This window comes from Pristiophorus japonicus, chromosome 1 (assembly GCF_044704955.1).
Source record: "Pristiophorus japonicus isolate sPriJap1 chromosome 1, sPriJap1.hap1, whole genome shotgun sequence".
Taxonomy (NCBI): Eukaryota; Metazoa; Chordata; class Chondrichthyes; family Pristiophoridae; genus Pristiophorus; species Pristiophorus japonicus.
Genome location: NC_091977.1, coordinates 294,869,932 through 294,892,205, shown reverse-complemented (window position 1 = coordinate 294,892,205; position 22,274 = coordinate 294,869,932). Strand labels below are relative to the sequence as shown.

The following is a 22,274-nucleotide window of genomic DNA, read 5'->3' as shown; positions in this document are numbered from 1 at the left end:
AATCTCTCTTCCCCTCCCCCCCCCCCCAAGCAATCTCTCTTCCCCCCCCCCCCAAGCAATTCTCTCTTCCCCCCCCCCCCAAGCAATCTCTCTTTCCCCCCCCCCAAGCAATCTCTCTTCCCCCCCCCCCAAGCAATCTCTCTTTCCCCCCCCCCAAGCAATCTCTCTTCCCCCCCCCCAAGCAATCTCTCTTCCCCCCCCCCCAAGCAATCTCTCTTCCCCCCCCCCAAGCAATCTCTCTTCCCCCCCCCCCAAGCAATCTCTCTTCCCCCCCCCCAAGCAATCTCTCTTCCCCCCCCCAAGCAATCTCTCTCCTCCCACCCCAAGCAATCTCTCCTCTCCTCCCACCCCACAGCAACCTCTCCTCTCCTCCCACCCCACAGCAACCTCTCCTCTCCTCCCACCCCACAGCAACCTCTCCTCTCCTCCCACCCCACAGCAACCTCTCCTCTCCTCCCACCCCACAGCAACCTCTCCTCTCCTCCCACCCCACAGCAACCTCTCCTCTCCTCCCACCCCACAGCAACCTCTCCTCTCCTCCCACCCCACAGCAACCTCTCCTCTCCTCCCACCCCACAGCAACCTCTCCTCTCCTCCACCCCACAGCAACCTCTCCTCTCCTCCCACCCCACAGCAACCTCTCCTCTCCTCCCACCCCACAGCAACCTCTCCTCTCCTCCCACCCCACAGCAACCTCTCCTCTCCTCCCACCCCACAGCAACCTCTCCTCTCCTCCCACCCCACAGCAACCTCTCCTCTCCTCCCACCCCACAGCAACCTCTCCTCTCCTCCCACCCACAGCAACCTCTCCTCTCCTCCCACCCTACAGCAACCTCTCCTCTCCTCCCACCCCACAGCAACCTCTCCTCTCCTCCCACCCCACAGCAACCTCTCCTCTCCTCCCACCCCACAGCAATCACTCCCCCCACCCACAGCGATCTCTTTCCACCCCCCATAGCGATCTCTTCCCCCCCGCCCCCACAGATCTCTTCCCTCCCCCCCCTCACAGATCTCTTCCCTCCCCCCTCACAGATCTCTTCCCTCCCCCCCTCACAGATCTCTTCCCTCCCCCCCTCACAGATCTCTTCCCTCCCCCACCCCCACAGATCTCTCCCTTCTCCCCCCCCCCACAGATCTCTTCCTCCCCTACCAGCGATCGCTCACACGCCCCCCCCCCACAACAGCGATCTCTTCCCCCCCCCCCCCCCAACAGCGATCTCTCAACCCCCACCCCCCACAACAGCGATCTCTCACCCCCCACCCCCACAGCGATCTCCACCCCCCCCACAGCGATCTCTTCTTCACCCCTGCCCCACCCCCCGACAATGATCTCTTTTCTCTCTCCTCCCCCCCCCCCCCCACAGCAATCTCTCTCTAATCGCACTCCCCACAGCAATCTCTCTCACCCCCCTCCCCCACAGCAATCTCTTACCCCCCTCCCCCACAGCAATCTCTCTCACCCCCCTCCCCCACAGCAATCTCTCTCACCCCCCTCCCCACAGCTCTCTCACCCCCCTCCCCCACAGCAATCTCACCCAAGCCCCCACAGCAATCTCACCCAAGCCCCCACAGCAATCTCACCCAAGCCCCACAGCAATCTCACCCAAGCCCCCACAGCAATCTCACCCAAGCCCCCACAGCAATCTCACCCAAGCCCCCACAGCAATCTCACCCAAGCCCCCACAGCAATCTCACCCAAGCCCCCACAGCAATCTCACCCAAGCCCCCACAGCAATCTCACCCAAGCCCCCACAGCAATCTCACCCAAGCCCCCACAGCAATCTCACCCAAGCCCCCACAGCAATCTCACCCAAGCCCCCACAGCAATCTCACCCAAGCCCCCACAGCAATCTCACCCAAGCCCCCACAGCAATCTCACCCAAGCCCCCACAGCAATCTCACCCAAGCCCCCACAGCAATCTCACCCAACCCCCCACAGCAATCTCAGGCTGGCAGTCTCTGGCCTCTCGGGGGTGGAGCTCGAGAGGCGCATGTGCGCACAACTTGGGAGCCGAAGATTCCAGAGTCAAAAGGCCTCTTCCGCCGCACACCGCCGGCTGCACTCCGCACATCGCCAAGAAAAGTGGGAGGAAATTCCCGTCCACTCGGTCCCAGCGGTACTGGGCAGTGAAAAATGACGCACTGCCCAGGGACCGCAGAAAAGCGGACAGATATTGTGTTTCACCAATTTCGGCCCCGTAAACTTGAGCGCATCCAAAATTCTACTGCCTGTATTCTAACTCGCACCACTTCCCGTTCAACCATCATCACCCGTGCTCGCTGACCTACACTGGCTCCTTGTCCAGCAACGGCTCGATTTAAAATTCACATCCTGGTTTTCAAATCCCTCCATAGCCTTGTCCCTCCCCATCACTGTGTAAGTTTACTAATCTTCAGAAAAATGCAGACCATGAACTAAAAATTGATTGATACAAGCTTTGGAATTAAATTGGATAATTAAGGACATCCTGTGGTCAGGAACGAAAACTGACTTCATGCATAACAACTTGATTGACCAGGGTGGGGAAAACAGCCATTTGAGACGTCGAGTCTGTAGTTAGATCAGACAACAAAGGACCAACCAGTTAAATGGATCGATAATCGAATTTCAGCACAGCGGGAAACTTATTCAAAACTTGGATATAAATATACGGACACAGACACACAAAATAGCTAAGTTAAGCAGGAAGAAGAACACAAAAAGAAACAGCAAGCAGGCATGGAAGGAAAGGAACAGAAGCTGCAGTTAACAGCTAGAAGAACAACCACAAACCTACAATAGCTACAGCCAGGGCTGGTGATAATGGCCTCAAGTTTCCACATGATTTGCTCCTGATTTTTAGGAGCAACTGGTGTAGAACGGAGTATCTTAGAAATCGGAATTCTCGGCATTTAGTTTGCTCCAGTTCTAGTCAGTTAGAACAGTTTCACTTTGGAACAAAATTTTTTTTTCAAAAGGGGGCGTGTCCAGCCACTTACGCCTGTTTTCAAAGTTTCGTCAGTGAAAACTTACTCCATTCTAAGTTAGTTTGGAGTAAGTGAAGATTTTTGTACGCTCGAAAAAACCTTGTCTACACTTTAGAAAATCAGGCATAGGTTACAAATCACCCGTAGGGAATGGTGGGGGGGGGGGGGGGGGTTTAAAAGGGAAGTTTACAAACATTAAACTATTCAGTTTTACAAATAAAGAGCCATCATCAATAATAAATGATAAATACATCAATAAATCAATCAAAAAAAATTATTAAAAAAAAAATCAATGAAACGAAACATTTTCTCTTACCGACAGCAGCACCGGGAGCCCTCCAACAGCGTGCTGGGATGCCCCCGCCCCCCAGTGTGCCTCTATCTCTCTGTCAGTGTGTGTCTCTCATTCTCTGTCTGTCAGTGTCTGTGTTTCTGACGGCGAGGGGAGGGATGGGGAAGAGGAGGTGGGGGGGGGGGGGGGGGGGAAGAAGGGGGAAGAAGGAGATGGGGGGTGGGAGGGAAGGAGATGGGGGGGGGGAAGGAGATGGGGGGGGGGAAGGAGATGGGGGGGGGGGGGGAAGAAGGAGATGGTGGGGAGGGGGGGAAGAAGGAGATGGGGGGGGGGAAGGAAAGGGAAGGAGATGGGGGGGGGGGGAAGGAGGGAAGGAGATGGGGGGGGAAGGAGGGAAGGAGATGGGGGGGGGGAAGGAGGGAAGGAGATGGGGGGGGGAAGGAGGGAAGGAGATGGGGGGGGGGGAAGGAGGGAAGGAGATGGGGGGGGGGAAGGAGGGAAGGAGATGGGGGGGGGGAAGGAGATGGGGGGGGGAAGGAGATGGGGGGGAAGGAGGGAAGGAGATGGGGGGGGGGGAAGGAGGGAAGGAGATGGGGGGAGGGGAAGGAGGGAAGGAGATGGGGGGGGGGAAGGAGGGAAGATGGGGGGGGGGAAGGAGGGAAGGAGATGGGGGGGGGGAAGGAGGGAAGGAGATGGGGGGGAGGGGAAGGAGGGAAGGAGATGGGGGGGAGGGGAAGGAGGGAAGGAGATGGGGGGGAGGAGGGAAGGAGATGGGGGGGGGGGAAGGAAAGGGAAGGAGATGGGGGGGGAAGGAAAGGGAAGGAGATGGGGGGGGGGAAGGAAAGGGAAGGAGATGGGGGGGGGGGAAGGAAAGGGAAGGAGATGGGGGGGGGGGGGGGAAGGAAAGGGAAGGAGATGGGGGGGGGGGGGAGAAAGGGAAGGAGATGGGGGGGGGAGGAAAGGGAAGGAGATGGGGGGGGGAAGGAAAGGGAAGGAGATGGGGGGGGGGGAAGGAAAGGGAAGGAGATGGGGGGGGGGAAGGAAAGGGAAGGAGATGGGGGGGGGGGAAAGGAAAGGAAAGGAGATGGGGGGGGGAAAGGAAAGGGAAGGAGATGGGGGGGGGGAAAGGAAAGGGAAGGAGATGGGGGGGGAAGGAGATGGGGGGGGAAGGAGGGAAGGAGATGGGGGGGGAAGGAGGGAAGGAGATGGGGGGGGAAGGAGGGAAGGAGATGGGGGGGGGAAGGAGATGGGGGGGAAGGAGATGGGGGGGAAGGAGATGGGGGGGGAAGGAGATGGGGGGGGGAAGGAGATGGGGGGGGGAAGGAGATGGGGGGGGGGAAGGAGATGGGGGGGAGGGAAGGGAAGGAGATGGGGGGGGGGGAGGGGAAGAAGGAGATGGGGGGGGGAGGGGAAGAAGGAGATGGGGGGGGGGAGGGGAAGAAGGAGATGGGGGGGGGGGAGGGGAAGAAGGAGATGGGGGGGGGGGAGGGGAAGAAGGAGATGGGGGGGGGAGGGGAAGAAGGAGATGGGGGGGGAGGGGAAGAAGGAGATGGGGGGGAAGGGGAAGGAGATGGGGGGGAAGGGGAGAAGGAAGGAGATGGGGGGAAGGAAGGAGATGGAGATTGAGATTGAGGGGGGGGGGGGGGGGGGAGGAGAAGGGGGAGGGAGGCTGAACGGGCCAGGCCCGAGACATCGGGCAGGGCCCGTCCCCAGCACCAGATTTACAGATAGGTGGCGTTGGGTCGGGTCGGGGGTAGTGGGAGGTCGGTCGGTTCGGTTCGGTACGGGTCGGGGGGAGGGAGAGGGAGGTCATGTCGGATCCAGTCCGGGGGCGGGGGAGCGGGAGCGGGAGCTGGGTCCGGTCCGGAGGCGGAAAGCGGGAGTCGAGTCGGGTCGGGAGGAAGCAGGAGCTGGCTGTGGGAGGAGCCTTATTCACGCAGCCCCAGTGAGGCCATTGGGCCAGGGCTAGAGGCTGCGTGCTTCGGCCCCTCCCACACAGTTTTGGGCGCCTGGAGCTACTGCACATGTGCGCCCACTGTCGCGCGCATGTGCAGAGGTCCCGGCACTGTTTTCAGCGCAGAGACCTGGCTCCACCCCCTACAGCTCCTGCTGCGCTGCGCCGAGGGCCAGAGGACCTGCAGGGAGGTGGAGAATACGGAGGGTTTTTTTAGGCGCACTTTGTGGCGCGAAAAACGGGCATCCAGGTCGGGACTGCGCCATTCTCGGCGCAGCTCGAAACTTGGGCCCAGTATGTCTTAAGTCAATTTCTCTCGGCAGTCTAGTCTTGTAGTTTTTAGTCGTTTTTTTGTTGCATAATAAAATGAACACTGGGTTAAGCCTAAAATTTTGTGCCACATGTTGTCCCTTTCCCACTATAAGTTCCGAGGTCTAAGAATCAGAGTAGAGTGAACAAAACAAACACCCTACAACTGTAACCTCCTCCCTCCAGTCCCACAACTCTGAGATCTCTGCACTCCTCCAATTCTGGCCTACTGTGCATCCCCAATTTTAATTGCTCCACCATTGGTGGCTGTGCCCCTCCAGCTGCCTAAACCCCAAGCTCTGCAATTCCCTCCCTAAACCTCTTCGCTTCTCTTTCCTCTTTTAAGACGCTCCTTAAAACCTCTTTGACCAAGCTGTTGGGTTATCTGCCCTAATATCTCATGTGGTGTGGTGTGAAATTTTGTTTGATAACCTTCCTGTGAAGCACCTTGGGACGTTTCACTACATTAAAAGGCACTATATAAATACAAGTTGTTGTTGTCGGTTAGAATGGTTAAAGTTGTTCCCCAAAGACTGTAAATAGTAGATAATTCATTCGCCCATCTCAGCAACTGGTAAATGCCTCACACCTATAGTGTTGGGTGGTCCATGGTTCCAGGAGCTCGGCAGAGGTTGTCTGGCATAATGTAGGGAAATGGAACAAGCTCATTATTTTGTATTACGCAAAGGCAAGGTGTATTGATTGAATTAAGTGAGTCCAAGCACAACTGTTGCTCTGTATGTTAACTCGCTATTTGTGAAACAAAGTAGCTTAACAATTCACATCTGATCTTGCCGTACCAATTATTTCCTCAGTCCAACTTTGAAAATACAAAAGTAGCACATAAGGACACATAAAAAAACACAATATCCACTTTGCATGTCAAAGTAGCACATTGTTACACTCCCTAGCTTATTCTATCGTATGAGTAGCTATTGGGCAGAGAGAGTCATGTCCGGCATGCAAGAGACATGGGATCCATCCACAGGCTGTTCGACACCACTGAACCCAAAACGGTATCTACAGCAGATTGGAATTTGCAAGTCTGGTATTCTCTGTACGTTTTCCTTTGTGCTACATGTAGGATAGTTGCTAAAAATAGTACTGAAGGAGAGGAGTTTTCTCCATTTTTTCAGTAATCTATTTAATGCATGGCTTCAAAATAACATTAGACATGGAAATTCAAAGATTTTTTTCCTGAACAAAATTCAAGGCACAGGTCATTGTGTGGTTAAATTTACAATAAAACTTCACTGGACAGTTTATAATGAGCAAGTATATGAATCACAACACAATATGAATATGTATTTTTTTTAAGTTACTAGTTCTGAATTTATTAGGACCCTTTGAGTCACAGTAGTGCTTACAGTTTCACGGATTCATTTCACAACCCGCCACTTATTCAAGAACTAATATATGGAAAATCACCAATTAAGAAGAATTAAATCTTTAGACCAATATTATAAATGTCCATGCATTTTAGCTGCAGGAGTTCAGAACTGTTGACTAAAAGGAGGGTCAGATTATTCTCAAAGTATTTTATTATGGATTAATGCCAGGCCCAATTTCAATGTTTTAGTTCACTAAAACCTTCAGAATCTTCTGCTTCCCATCCCTCCCCACAAAAGACACATACACACAAATTAGAATGAAAAACAAACCACATTTTCTGGACTCACCATCATACACGTAGTAGGTTCCATCTTTGAACACCAACACGGCAGGAAGCTCCTGAACAGAGACATCCTGGTGGAAAAGCAATAAACTGTTACAAACTGCCCAGAATGTTCAGCATGAGAGAGAGAGAGAGAGGACTTTTGCAAGCTTACCAAGGTATCTACAGTACGATACCATTTCAAAATGATCCCTACATCGCAGTTATATTATATTGATGCATGGCAAAGTTATTCAACTTTGCTGCTTGCACCAAGAAGGATCTGAAACGCCATCACCTTTAGTAGGTTATACTGTGACAAAGTGTCCCTTTTTTGGCAGGCTGGGGGGTGGGGGGGGGCGCTGCAGGGGGAATGTTGTATCATTGCTGCACCATAATCAAAAACTATTTCTTCCTTTAAAATGGTACATTTCTTCAGTTCTGTTCCATTTGCCAAGAGCCACCTAATATCCATGGGGTGTCAGCCTTGGTTCAGTGCCAGCATCCTCGCCTCGGAATGAGGTGGTCACCGGTTCAAGCCCCATTTCAGAGCACAGAATCTAGGTTGACACTTTAGTGAAGTACTGAGGGAATGCTGCAGTATCAGAGGTGCTATTTTTCAGAAGCGACGTTAAACTGAGGTCCCGTCTGTTCGGTGAGGTGGATGTAAACGATACAATGGCAGTTTTCAAAGAAAAACAGACGAGTGCTCCAGATATCCTGGCTAATATTTATCCCTCAACTAATACTACACAAAACAGCTATTAGCTCCCTTTTGAAATAACTATTTCAATGGTCAGCCTAGCTGAACTGTCCTATCTCATTTTCAGACCAAGTGTTGAATTCTGTCATGATGGGAAATTTATCTCTGGTTATTTATTTTATTGCTGTTTGTGGACCTTCGCTATGTGCAAATTTTCTGCTGCGCTTCCTTACATTACAATAGTGACATCACTTCAAACTACTTAATTGGCTGTGAAGAGCTTTGTGATATCCTGTGTTAATGAAAGGTGTTATGTCAATGCAAGTTCTTCTTTAGTATTGTGAATTTTAGTCGATTTTTGCCTCCTTAACTGCAGTGTAGCGATAACCAGAGTGTGACAGGAAGGGACAGAGCGTACAAACAAGAGTGCACCAGCAACTAGGATCAGAGAAGGGAAAAATGGTAAAGAGACAAAATTAAAGGCTTTTTAATCTGAATGCATGCAGCATTCGTAACAAGATAGATGAATTGACAGCACAAATAGAAATAAATGGGTATGATCTGATAGCCTTTACAGAGCCGTGGTTGCAAGGTGACTAAGGCTGGGAACTGAAGATTCAGGGGTACTTGACATTTCGGAATTTTGGCAGAAGGAAAAGAAGATGGGGTGGCTCTTAATAAAGGATGAAATCAGTACAGTAGTGAAAAATTATCTCGGCTCAGAAGATCAAGATGTATAATCAGTTTGGGTAGAGATAAGAAATAGTAAGGGAAATAAGTCACTGGTGGGAGTAGTCTATAGGCCCCCTAACAGTAGCTACGCTGTAGGACAGAGTATAAATCAAGAAATAATGGGGGCTTGTAAAAAAAGGTACTGCAATAATCATGGGCTGTTTGAATCTTCATACAAATCAAATTGGCAAAGGTAGCCTTGAGGACGAGTTCATAATGTATTTGGAATGGTTTCTTAGAATATGTTGTGGAACCAACCAGGGAACAGGCTATTTTAGATCTGGTAATGTGTAATGAGACAGGATTAATTAAGGATCTCATAGTAAAGGATCCTGTACGGAAGAGTGATCATAACATGTTTTCATTTCACATTCAGTTTGAAAGTGAGAAACTTGGGTCTGAAACTAGTGTCTTAAACTTAAATAAAGGCAATTACAAATGTATGAAGACAGAGTTAGCTAAAGTGGACTGGAAAAATAGATTAAAAGGTAAGATGGTAGATAAACAGTGGCAGACATTTAAGGCGATATTTTGTAACTCTCAACAAAGTTATATTCCAGTTAGAAAGAAAGACTATAAGAAGGATGAAGCATCTGTGGCTAACTAAGGAAGTTAAGGATGGTGTCAAATTGAAAGAAAAGGCATACAATGTTGTGAATATTAGTGGAAGGCCAAAAGATTGGGATATTTTTAAAAAAGAATAAAGGATGACTAAAAAAAAAATAAGAGGGAGAAAATAGATTATGAGAGCAAACTAGCAAGAAATATAAAAACAGACAGCAAGAGCTTCTGCCAGCACATAAAATGGGAGCGAGTAGCCAAAGTAAACATTGCTCCCTTAAGAGGATGAGATTGGGGAATTAAAATTTGGGAAACAAGGAAATGGCAGAGACTTTGAACAAATATTTTGCATCTGTCGCCACGGTAGAAGACACTAAAAGCATCCCAATAGTAGATAATTGAAGGGTAAAATTACTAGGCAAACTAATGTGACCAAAGGCTGACAAGTTCCTTGGACCTGATGGCCTGCATTCTAGAGTCTTACATAAGAAATAAGAAATAGGAAATAGGAGCAAGAGTAGGCCACCTGGCCCCTCGAGAAGTGGCTGCAGAGATAGTGGATGCATTAGTTGTAATCTTCCAAAGTTCCCTGGATTCTGGAATGGTCCCAGTGGATTGGAAAACCGCAAATGTAATGCCCTTAAGGAGGAAGACAGAAAGCAGACAACTATAGGTCAGTTAGCCCAACATCTGTCATTCGGAAAATGCTCAAATCCATTATTGAGTAGTAGCAGGACATTTAGAAAATCAAGCAGTCAACATGGTTTTATGAAAGGGAAATTGTGTTTGACAAATTTATTAGAGTTCTTTGAGGATGTAACGAGCAGGGTGGATCAGGGGAACCAGTAGATGTAGTGTATTTGGATTTCCAAAAGGCATTCGATAAGGTGCCACATAAAAGGTTACTGCACAAGATAAGAGCTCATGGTGTTGGGGATAATATATTAGCATGGATAGAGGATTGGCTAACGAACAGAACAGAGAGTCGGGATAAATGGGCCAATTTCAGGTTGGCAAACTGTAACTAGTGGGGTGTCCCAGGGATCCCACTAGTTACAATCTATATTAATGACTTGGATGAAGGGATTGACCGAGTGTACTGTATCTAAATTTGCTAACGATACAAAGATAGGTGGGAAAGAAAGTTGTGAGGAGAACACAAAAAGTCTGCAAAGGGATATAGATAGATTAAATGGGCCCAAGTTTCCACATGATTTGCGCCTGATTTTTAGGAGCAACTGGTGGAGAACGGACTATCTCAGAAATCGCAATTCTCCACATTTATTTTTCTGCAGTTCTAGTCAGGTAGAACAGTTCCACTTTGGAACAGAATTTTTTCTTCAAAAGGTGGCGTGTCCGGCCACTGACGCCTGATTTCAAAGTTTCTACAGTGAAAACGTACTCCAAACTAACTTAGAATGGAGCAAGTGAAGATTTTTGTAGAACTGAAAAAACCTTGCCTACACATTAAAAAAATCAGGCGCAGGTTACAAATTAGGCGTCCAGAATGAGGTGGGGGGGGGGGGAAGGGAAGTCATTAAATTCTATAATAAATCCTTATTTATACTTATACAAATATTATACAAATAAATCCAACCTGAATAAAAATTTATAAGCAAAGAAAAGATTAAATAAACCATCTTCCTACCTGTGTGAAAGTGCTGCAGCCAGGGAGAATGGCGCGGGGGGGGGGGGCCTTCTCACTGCTGCAAGAAGCTTCAGTGCTGATGGCAATGTGCTTTTATTAAAAAATGTTCAAAAATTAAACAGCTACAAAGAACTACAAAAATGGCCGAGTACCAATGTTTCCTTCACACTGCACGTGCGCGCACGCGCAACGTTGCCGGCAGGAAAAAAACTAATTTAAATGGTACCCGCCCCCTCCCACTTACAAATTCGGCGCGAGTGTAGGGTCCGCCCCCCTGGGCGCCGCGCCAAGCAGACATGGAGCTGCAGGGCGCTCCAGAATCGCGCGTTTTTTTTCCGGTGCTGTTTTCGGAACGAAAAACGGGCGCCCAGCTAGGAGGGGCGCCCATTTTTTATCGTGTGGAAACTTGGGCCCAATGAGTGGGCAAAAATTTGGCATATAATGTGGGAAAATGTGAGGTTATCCACTTTGGTAGGAAGAATAGAAAAGCAGAGTATTATTTAAATGGAGAGACTACAGAATGCTGCAGTATGGAAGGATCTGGGTATCCTTCTACATGAAGCACAAAAGATTAGTATGCAGGTACAGCAAGTAATTAGGAAGGCAAATGGAATGTTGGTCTTTATTGCAAGGGGGATGGAGTATAAATGCAGGAAGTCTTGGTACAACTGCACAGGGCGTTGGTGAGACCACACCTAGAGTACTGCGTACAGTTTTGGTCTCCTTATTTAAGGAGGGACATATTTGCATTGGAGGCAGTTCAGAGAAGGTTCACTAGGTTGATTCCTGAGATGAAAGGGTTGTCTTATGAGGAAAGTTTGAGCAGTTAGGGTCTAAACTCATTGGAGTTTAGAAGAATGAGATGTGATCTTACTTAAACATACAAGATTCTGAGGGGGCTTGACAGGGTTGATGCTGAGATTATGTTTCCCCTTGTGGGACCATTTAGAACTAGGGGGCATAGTTTCATAATAAGGGGTCACTCATTTAAGACAGATGAGGAGGAATTTTTTCTGAGGGTCGTGAATTTTTAGATTCTTTACCCCAGAGAGCTACGGAGGGCGAATCATTGAATATATTCAAGGCGGAGAGAGACAGAATTTTGAACTATGGGGGAAATCAAGGGTTATGGGAGCGGGCAGGGAAGTGGAATTGGGGTCAAGACCAGATCAGCCATGATCTTATTAAATGGTGGAGCAGGCTCGAGGGGCTAAATGGCCTACTCCTACTCCTAGTTCTTATATTCTTAAGCCAAGAGCATCGAGATTGAACCTGAAACCATTTGGTCTTTGCGGCTCCGCAACGCGCTCAAAATAACTTAAGCCATCAGGGAAAGCTCCTGCACATTTTCAAATCCAAATTTTTTTGTTGTTGCAATTTTCTGTATGGTTGCAAATATTCTCTATATTCCCCACAATCTCCTACACCATCTGCAGCTGAAGAGGCACAGCAGGCAACCTGTTCCCAGGCCTCGTTCAATGATCTTCTGAGCAGCAGTAAAACTAAGAAAACTATTGAGAATAGTTGCATTGTCAGGGACGATGCATTAAATCCCTGGGCTGGCTCAACCATAAGTAACAGACGTACCATTGAGATCCAAGGGTCGTGAATATATAGTTAATGTTGTAGACCATTTAATGTATACAAGCTCCTCCCCTCCAAAAAACAGCCTTCAATATTTTTTTGGCCAGCAAAATCCCATCACCACAGTAAGAATATCCCCATTACTGAGAAATCCACATAAGTATTTTCCATTTGCCAGATTTGGAGAACACCAGACTTAGCTTAGGAATCCCCAAGTGTACATAAAGAATTTAACCAACTAAAATCGCAGTGCACGGAAGAGTTTATTGTTGCTTCTCCAACTGCTTGTCGGGTTAATTGGAGCTGTATAGGAAGAATCGTAGTAACCAGTGACAGGTTCACACCTCCAAGTCCCATCAATGTGCTAGTTTGGCTGGTCAATTATCAACAGCACCGAGAGTACTAGAGGACCTCTCTAGTTCAGATATCAGATTACAGTTTGCCACAGAAGATCAATTCAAATTCAATCTTGTGTACCTGTCATGTGACTGTGGGCAAACTCAACCCTCAAGACAACCAACATACAACCCTTTCTCAAAGAAGAATAAGCACTAGTTAGTCAAAAGTAGATAATAGACCAACTACTTGGATGATCAGGATTCTATTAATGAACAGAGACTTGGAGGTGTTTGTGCATAAATCTTTGAAGTTGGCAGGATAGGTTAGAAAGCAGTTAATAAAACATACGGGATCCTGGGAGTTACGCTAAACCGATATAAAACATTAGTTCGGCCTCAGCTGGAGTGTTGTCTCCAATTCTGGACATCATATTTGGAAGGATGTGAAGGCTTTGGAGAAGGTACAGAAGAGACTTACTTGAATGGTTCCAGGGATGATAGTTATGTGGATAGACCGGTGAAGTTGGGGTTGTTCTCCTTAGAGCAGAGAAGGCCAAGACGAGATTTAATAGGGTATTTAAAATCATGAAGGGTTTAAATAGAGTAAATAAAGTGAAACTGTTTCCAATGGCTGAAGGGTCGATAACCAGAGGGCACAGATTGGCAAAAGAACCAGAGGCGACATGAGGTAAAGCTTTTTTAAGCAACAGGGATTTATAATGCACTGCCTGATAGGATGGTGGAAGTAGATTCAACAGTAGCCTTCAATAGGGAATTAGATAAATACTTGAAGGAGAAAAAAATTGAAGGATATGGAGAAAGAGCGGGAAAGTGGGCCAAATGGCCTCCTGCTATGCAGTATTATTCTACAAAATATTCAATGAAAAGATCCCTAAAGCATTTCATACTAATACTGAGAAATTCTACTCTTTCCATGGCTGTCAGATTCCAACTTCTCCAAGCTATTGCCTTCAATATCACTATATTTCATTGTCACTAAGCTAGCTAATTTATAAGCAATTACTTGAAATTAAAGCTTGAATAGTTGGAAAGCCAACAATGAAAAGCGGTGAAGCTTTAATAAAAGGTGCTGCTTCTGCAGGTTTACCAAAAAGGCATACTGCTGCTTGAGAGAGTAGGGGAAGGATTGACAACAGAGTTGCTTATATCTGGAAGAAGCAGGCTAGAAGGACCTAATGGCATTTGTATGCATCAATTACAATTTGAAAAAGACATAATTAGCTTGAAAGATTTACCTGTGGTAAAGCATCCTCTGAAGCAGAAAAGAAGTAGGTATATACAATCAGTTCTGATGCCACCTCAAAGAACTTTTCCTGGTGGGGTGTAAAATTATAAGAATGCCAAGAGTTAAAATACAATTCTCCAAATATTTAAGAATCCATACCAAGTTAAAAAGTATAGCAAATACATTTTCCATATTACTCATCATTTTACAGCTAATAGTTTAATAAATATATGGTTTGGGGACATAAATCCTTTGAATAATGCACAAATTCCCTCAAAATGTAGAAAGACAAGACTTCATTCAGTTTATTCAAATGTTTAAAAACTTCCAAGTTCTTTTACCATTTCAATCAAAAATGCTATATAGATGTTAGACAGTGGAGACAGAGATTTGTGCTTTACTACGGTAGATATTCAGTATCCAAAGAAGACAACACTTTGAACCATATAAGTTTACAGCACACAAGGCCATTTGGCCCAGAATTTGGTACTGTCTTTGTTAGAACAACCAAAGACGAATTCCACTGCCCTGTTTTTTTTTTCGATAGCTGTGTTACCTTCTCCGTTTCAAATTTTTATAAATTTTCCCGTTAAAGATACAATGGTCTCTACCTTAGCCAGTTCCTGTGGCAATGAATTCCATGCTGCAACAAGTTGACTGTGTAAAGATATTTCTTTTGATCTCTCTCTTTACTGTCTTAGTGACTATTTTAAATTGATGAGCCCTCATTACTGACAGCCAGGAGGAAAGTCTTTCCCTATTCACTATTTACAGGTACAACCTCCAAAATCCGGAGTTCTAAAAACCAGAATGGTCTGAAAACCGGACACCGTGCAGATCGCACGAGTCAACGTCTGGAATCCGTTCTGAAAACCAGACATTCCCCTCACAACAGTGATATAAACGGCACACAAATTCCAAACACCAACAGCACAGCACTGCACAGTGAAACCTGTACAAACAGCACTCCCAAAAACAGACACTCACCGGCACTCCCAAACAACTCGCACTGCAAAAGACATAAGAGGCACTCTGAATCCACGGGCACCTGCAAATCCAAAGCGCCGACTGCTGGATTGCTGTTGGACTCCTCCCTGCCCCTATCGGCAAAGAGGTCTGAATCACCCCACAGCCGCTGACCCTGTCAGCATCCGAGCCTCAACAACACCCGCATATCCCCGTCAGTATCCGGGTCCAAAAAACCCGAAAACCAGAATGGCCTCAGTCCCGAAGTTTCCGGATTTTGGAGGTTGTACCTGTAAAAGCTTTCATGATTTTAAAAGCCTATTAAATCTCCTCTTAACTTTCTCTGCTCTAGTGGAAATTATTTCTGTATATCGAGTTTATCCTCATAACAATAATTTCCCATCCCTGGCATCATTCCGTTGAATCTACACAGTGCATTCTCTGTGGCTTTAACCAATGTTTTGTACAATTTTTTTTTTAAACTCAAGACGCGGTTAGCTTTTTGAAAATGGCTTCAGCTATCTGCACTTGTACTTTCTGGAATTAGTGCCCCTTCTCCATCCACATCCTTCAGTTTCTTTTGTCAGTCAGTGGCACAGTTGGTACCCTTGCCTCAGTCAGAAAGTTCTGGGTTCCAGTCCTACTCCAGACACTTGAGCACATAAATCTAGGCTGACACTCCAGTGCAGAACTGAGGGAATGCTGCACTGTTGGGAGATGCCGGCTTTCGGATGGGACGTTAAACCGAGGCCCCATCTGCAATTTCTGGTGGACGTAAAAGATCCCATGGCAATATTTTGAAGAAGAGCAGGGAAGTTCTTTCCGATGTGCTGGCCAATAAAATTTATCCCTCAATCAACATAACAAAAACAGATTATATGGTCGTCATCACATTGCTGTTTGTGGGAGCGCAATGTGGCAGCTGCGTTTCCTACAGTACAACAGTGACTACACTTCACATATCGTATATACTCACATATCCTACGATCTCACGCATCATGCGACCCCTAAATTTCCGTCCCCAAAACATGATTTTATCATACATCTCATGTATCATGCGAGTCACTTTTTTGAGATACCAGATGACACTAGGCTAGGCTTTCAAACAAGTTTAACAAGTACCCAACACGTAACAAGTACCCTAACACATAACAACGATCGAATACAGACCTTAACAACCGAATCATGAAACGAAAAAGGATGGATGAACGATAATGGCTGCAAGATTTGGCTGAAGAGAGTTTGGGAATCAAGAGCAGGTGGTTTACGACACCAAAAAAGTTTACTTGTGTGGGATATGTTTAGGTCACATCGAGTGGATTCTGTTGTGAAAGCTGTTCGCGAATTGAACACCGATATAGCAATCATTCCAGCTGGCTTGACTAGCGTCGTTCAGCCACTTGACGTATCCATTAATAAGCCATTTAAAGACAATATAAGAAAGAAATGGAATGACTGGATGATGGAAGGAGAGAAATCATTTACGAAGGGAGGGAATATGAAGGCTCCGGATTTGCCTCTACTGTGTTTGTGGGTAAAAGAAGCATGGGCTGAGATAGATGGAGATTTGATTGTTAAAGCATTTAAAAAAATAAATATACCGGTAATAGTTTCATTAAGAATAGTTTCTGTTTTCCTTTGGTAGTTAGCCTCTCAGCTGATTTGGAAAGCGTAAACATTACGTGTGTATCAGCAAGTAAAACAGCAGTTTTATCAAAATCATCTTTATTTGATATACATATGTACTATTTGACTTACCTTAAATGGATACGGTCTGCTTAACAGCCTAACAGCCTAATCTTGGCCAGCACTTCACACCCGCAAATTTTGTATCTCGCGTATCATGCTACCCCCCCAAATTTAGGTTACAATTTAGGTCTTCAAAAGTCGCATGATACGCGAGTATATACGGTACTTCATTGCTTGTAAAGCACTTTGGAAGCCTGGTAGTTGTGAATGGCGCTATATAAATGCTAATTTTTTTCCCCCCATTAACATATACCTCCTTTATTTTATTTTCCTCCCAAAATGTACAACCTCACATTAAATTGAATCTGCCACCTGTCTGTCCGTTCATTCCATTAAACTATATATATCTTCCTAACATTTTTTAGTTTCCTTACTGTGTGTCAAACTCTCTACCTTTGTGTTGTCCGTAAATTTTGAAACTGTATTTCTTATATCCAAATAATCTATATAGAGAACAAAAGTGGACTCAGCAACATCCATTTACCTAAACTCTTTCGGGACGAAATTGACCTATAACCCTGTCAACGCCTCCGGGGGGGCAAGACACTTTTCATCTGGGGGAGGGGGTGCTACTGCCTCCCGGGAAATTACCTGGGAGTTTGCGGAGGCGCTGTCATGGTAACGCCACGCCCAGCGGTTAGAGCCCCGGGTTGCCACACAACCGGCGATATCACCGCCGTGCGCAGCAGTCCCTCACCACCACACACCAACCCCTTAACGCCCCGGGAGGAAATTGCCCCAAGGGCTGCGAGCGGATGTCAACACCAGTTTGGCGGTTCACGAAGTTGGCTGACATCCGCTCTCCGGGCGCTGTTAAAGGGGAGGATGCCAGCGCCCGGGCCGCCATCTTTTTTGTCTGCCGACTCTTGGGTCAGCTCAACGATGGCAGCCCGAGCGTGATCCAGGCCGGAACTCTGTCTTGCACTCTGCTTCCTTTGGGGGTGGGGGGGCCGCGGGGGTGGCGGTAAGAGCAATACCACGGCAGGGACAGGACTTCTGCATCAGGCGCAGAATGTCCTGGCCCCAGAATGTTACCGCCCCCAGTCAGGGTGCAGGGCAATTTCACCCCCTTAATTTCCTGTCGATCAACCAACTTTCTATCTTATGCAGTTACATTTCTTCTTTAACCATACATTAGAATTTTTCTAACAAGCTTCTTGAGACACTATCAAATGCCTCTGGAAATCCAAATGCACTGCATCTATTACATTTGCTACCTATCCAATTTGACACCTTTCAAAAAAAAATATTATTTGTCAAACATGACATGCCTTTAACAAATCATTTTTTGGCTGACACACATTAACTTATACATTTCCAAATGGTCACAAATGTTATGCCACTTTATAGATTCTAAGAGCATGTCCACATTGACCGTAGGCTTCTAGGCCTATGGTTACCAATTTTGTTGTTCTCTGACAAAGGATTGGCTACTCTGGAGTCTAATGGTACAATTTACACACTTGAAAGATTGTGGCCAGAGCCTCTGCAATCTTCACTTTGATTTCCTCCAGCAGCCTAAGGTCCACGCCATAAATGATTTATCCACTTCCACCCTCTCACCCACACATACGCTGGGAATTTTTGCAGGGTTTCTCCTGATTAGCCGACATAAATTCAGCTGAAGATTATAGGAAACCATGTTCACATGCATATTCAGGACTTCCTCCGATCTTCCGCCAAAGTTGGGGCAACCGATCGGGAGAAATTACTCGAGGTAATGCTATGTTTAAAATACACTTATTTTCAGACCTTCAGTGGAGATTCACCGCCGACATACACGAAGATAACTGGATGTCTCTTTTGCCAATGGTCAAACAGCTGCTGAGTGGAAAGTGACCTGACCAGCGGCCTATTAATAAAAAAAATGAAAAAATGTAAGTATTGATTTCACAATCTATCAAAGATCAAATGCATATTTATTGCTGCTTCTACATGTCAACTCCCATTCCTTAGCCAGGAGTAACTTGGCTGCACAATGAACATCAATAGCCTGCAGACAGATCTCTGCAATCTTTCCTGACGCAGCCATTATTTTGGTTGGTTTGCATTTCCTCTCCGCCTCCTTCATTTTGCAACTCAATGAAAATATACATGGCTACTTTATAGTGTAAAGCCCTGCAAATATAATGCACACATTCAGTAAGGTTGCCTACAAAACTCAGGCAAATCAACTGGCATCAGGTAGATTAAAAAAAACTGCAGGCAAATCTACCTCTATTCTACCACTGAGTTTTATGACCGGATCCCAAATAAATTATGGATACGAGAAATGTGAATTGAAATTAAACTATTGAGTCGGTGGAAAGTAACGACTATAGCCCATGTGCAAGAGTAAAGCAGAGAAAAAAAAATCTAATAATAGAAACTAATCAAATAAGGTAAATAAAAAAAAGAGAGATATAGTTATACTACTTACATAGGAGAGAGCAAGCAGATTGTGCAGGAATAAAAGGAAACTACAGCTGAAACAGCCACTCAACTAAATCTAAATAGAGAAGTTCAATGTAGAGAGCTATCAGGTAGCAAAGTGAAGAGAAATACCTTGATACCCAGGCAATAAGAACCACATTATGAACCAGTAAAAAAAAAATAGATGTAACAGTTAACATGATTGCATCACATTTTTCATAGTTCTTTTCACAAATTAAGCATGCCTGAAAACAAAGTTCATGGTAAAAAAACAAGCTAGTCCTATTGTCCATCTGCCAGGGTTACTTTCTACTACATAATGGTCTTCAATAGCAGTAACACTAGTGGCGCTGGTAAGAACGCCTTAGTGCAAACTGGATGCACTTGCTGTTGAAGGTGGCATAAACCAACTGTATAATGGCACTGACCTCCTGTCTTCAACCCAAACTGCCAATGGTAGTAAATAAGAACAGCATGCACCAGTAGAACGTAGACTAGGGGAGGGGGACTGCACGTGCAGCTCCCAGTTGTTGCTAAATCCACCTTGCAGTATAAATGCAGCAGGTTCAGCAGAACAAAAACTGACAATTACTGAGCTTCAAAATTAGCTCAGCCCTATACAACAGGTAGAGGTCGTCAGATCAAGGCCTTTAACTTTTCAACTTGAAGCTATAGAATCCGATTTCTTAACCTTGAATACAACAACAACATGCATTTATATAGTACCTTTAACGTTGTAAAATGTCCTAAGGTGCTTCACAGGAGCATTAGCAAACAAAATTTGACACCGAGTCAGGGAGATATTAGGATAAGTAAGCAAAAGCTTGGTCAAAGAAGTAGGTTTTAAAAGGGCATCTTAAAGGAGGAGAAAGGTAGAGGCAGAGAGGTTTATGGAGTGAATTCCAGAGCTTAGGGCTTAGGCAGCTAAAGGCAAGGGACATCAAATCCAACATAAGAAGTTTTTTTTTAAATCATAAAAAGAAAATATGACTAATGAAAGGCAATTATGTTAAGCCCTCGTTCAAAATCTCAGTACACTTTCCACCTACTTCACAGCACTAAGACTGCGCTGGCAACAGTTATGAAATACATCCTGGGTTATTGGACTTCAATGCACGTCCTTGGCCTCTCTTCAGAGTCTATTATACTAGTGACCACTAGTCTCCCCTATTGCCTCTCCTCTGCCGTCCAACTGTAGAACTTTCACTGCGTGGGTTCCATTCAAACCACTGCAAACATAGTATGTTTCTCCAGCAAACGCTTCTTTTCCCGTTCCTGTACGGTCACCCTCGGCCCCCTCCTTATTCTTGTATACATGCTGCCCTAGGTGACACTATTTACAGATAAAACATTAGCTTGCTGTCGAACATTAAGTTTGCGATGAATCAAAAATTTTAACAAATGAGTATTGGAAAGACTGAAGCCAATAGGGTTAAATTATGACGACAGATGGCATAATCTTGTATTCAGAATATAGAAAGTTGTGGGATGATCTAATCTAGGTATTTAAAATGACAAAAGGTCGATAGGATATTTACAGGGTCACCCAGAACAAGGTGGCACAATATTAAAATCAGATCTAAGCAGTTCAGGAGAGAAATCAGGAAGCACTTTTACACACCAAGGCTAGTGGAAATCTGGAACAGTCTCTTCCAAAAGGATGTGGATTGAGAGTCAATTGACATTTTTAAGACTGAAATCAATAGATTTTAGTTGGGCAAGGAGGAGCAAAGGCAGATAAATGGAGTTGAGGTACAGGTGAGCCATGATCTGAAAGAATGGCCTACTCCTATGCATCATTTTTAGCCCCAGCATAAACTCTGCTCCCTTGCCATTGACTCCACCCACTTCATCTGTTCAGGCTGAAACAGATCATGTGTAACCCAGATCGGAACTTCAAACCCTATAATCTATCAAGACTGCTTATTTCCACTTTTGCAACATTGCTTGTCTCCACCCATAGCCGTTGAAACTCCTATCCACACTTCTGTCGTCTCTAGTGAGGAAGACATTGCAAAAATCAAGACTAGTCACCCATTCTGCACAAACTCAACTTATTCAAATCTCCGCTGCCGAAATCTTGTCCTTCACACCATTGGTAGCAGTGTCTTCAGTTGCCTTGGCCCTACTCTTGACCTACAAGGATGCCTAAACCCTTCCACCTCTCTACTTCTTTCGTTAAAAAATCTTCTCAAACCCCATCTTTTCAACAACAACAACTTTTATTTATACAACGCCTTTAACGTAGTAAAACGTCCCAAGACGTTTCACAGGAATGTTATAAGACAAAACAGATACATTTGACACCAAGCCACAAGAAGAAATTACGGCAGATGACCAAAACCTTGGTTAAAAAGGTAGGTTTTAAGGAGCGTCTTAAAGGAAGAAAGAGAGGTAGAGAGGTGGAGGGGTTTAGGGAGGGAGTTTAGGGCCAAAGCAACTGAAGGCACGCCCACAGATGGGGAACAAAGAAATGGCAGACCAACTGAACAAATACTTTGGATCTGTCTTCAATAAGGAAAACACAAATAACCTCCAGAAATACTAGGGGTTCGAGGGTCTAGCGAAAAGGAGGAACTGAAGGAAATCCTTATTAGTCAGGAAATTGTGCTAGGGAAATTGATGGGATTGAAGGCCGATAAATCCCCAGGACCTGATGGGCTGCATCCCAGAGTACTTAAGGAAGTGGCCCTAGAAATAGTGGATGCATTGGTGGTCATTTTCCAACATTCTATTGACTCTGGATCAGTTCCTATGGACTGGAGGGTAGCTAACGTAACAGCACTTTTTAAAAAAGGAGGGAGAGAGAAAACATGGAATTATAGACCGGTTAAGCCCAACACCGGTGGTGGGGAAAATGTTGGAATCAATTATTAAAGCTGAAATAGCAGCGCATTTGGAAAGCAGTGACAGGATTGGTCCAAGTCAGCATGGATTTATGAAAGGGGAATCTTGCTTAACAAATCTTCTAGAATTTTGAGAGAAAGTAACTTGTAGAGTGGACAAGGGAGAACCAGTGGATGTGATGTATTTGGACTTTCAAAAGGCTTTTGACAAGGTCCCACACAAGAGATTAGTGTTCAAAATTAAAGCACATGGTATTGGGGGTAATGTATTGACGTGGATAGAGAACTGGTTGGCAGACAGGAAGCAGAGAGT

At 45.7% G+C, this 22,274-nt stretch overlaps 1 protein-coding gene across 2 annotated transcripts in view; it reads right to left on the bottom strand.

Annotated features, from left to right (window-relative positions):
- Window positions 1-22,274, bottom strand: part of LOC139270908 (protein disulfide-isomerase TMX3-like) — a 188,422-nt gene that overhangs the window by 75,765 nt on the left and 90,383 nt on the right. For both annotated transcript variants that reach the window (XM_070888472.1, XM_070888473.1), the window contains exons 7-9: window positions 18,456-18,555; window positions 13,999-14,076; window positions 7,202-7,268 (exon numbers count right to left, since the gene is read on the bottom strand). In XM_070888472.1, the coding sequence (XP_070744573.1) occupies window positions 7,202-7,268; window positions 13,999-14,076; window positions 18,456-18,555 (245 nt within the window). The remainder of the gene's footprint in view (window positions 1-7,201; window positions 7,269-13,998; window positions 14,077-18,455; window positions 18,556-22,274) is intronic.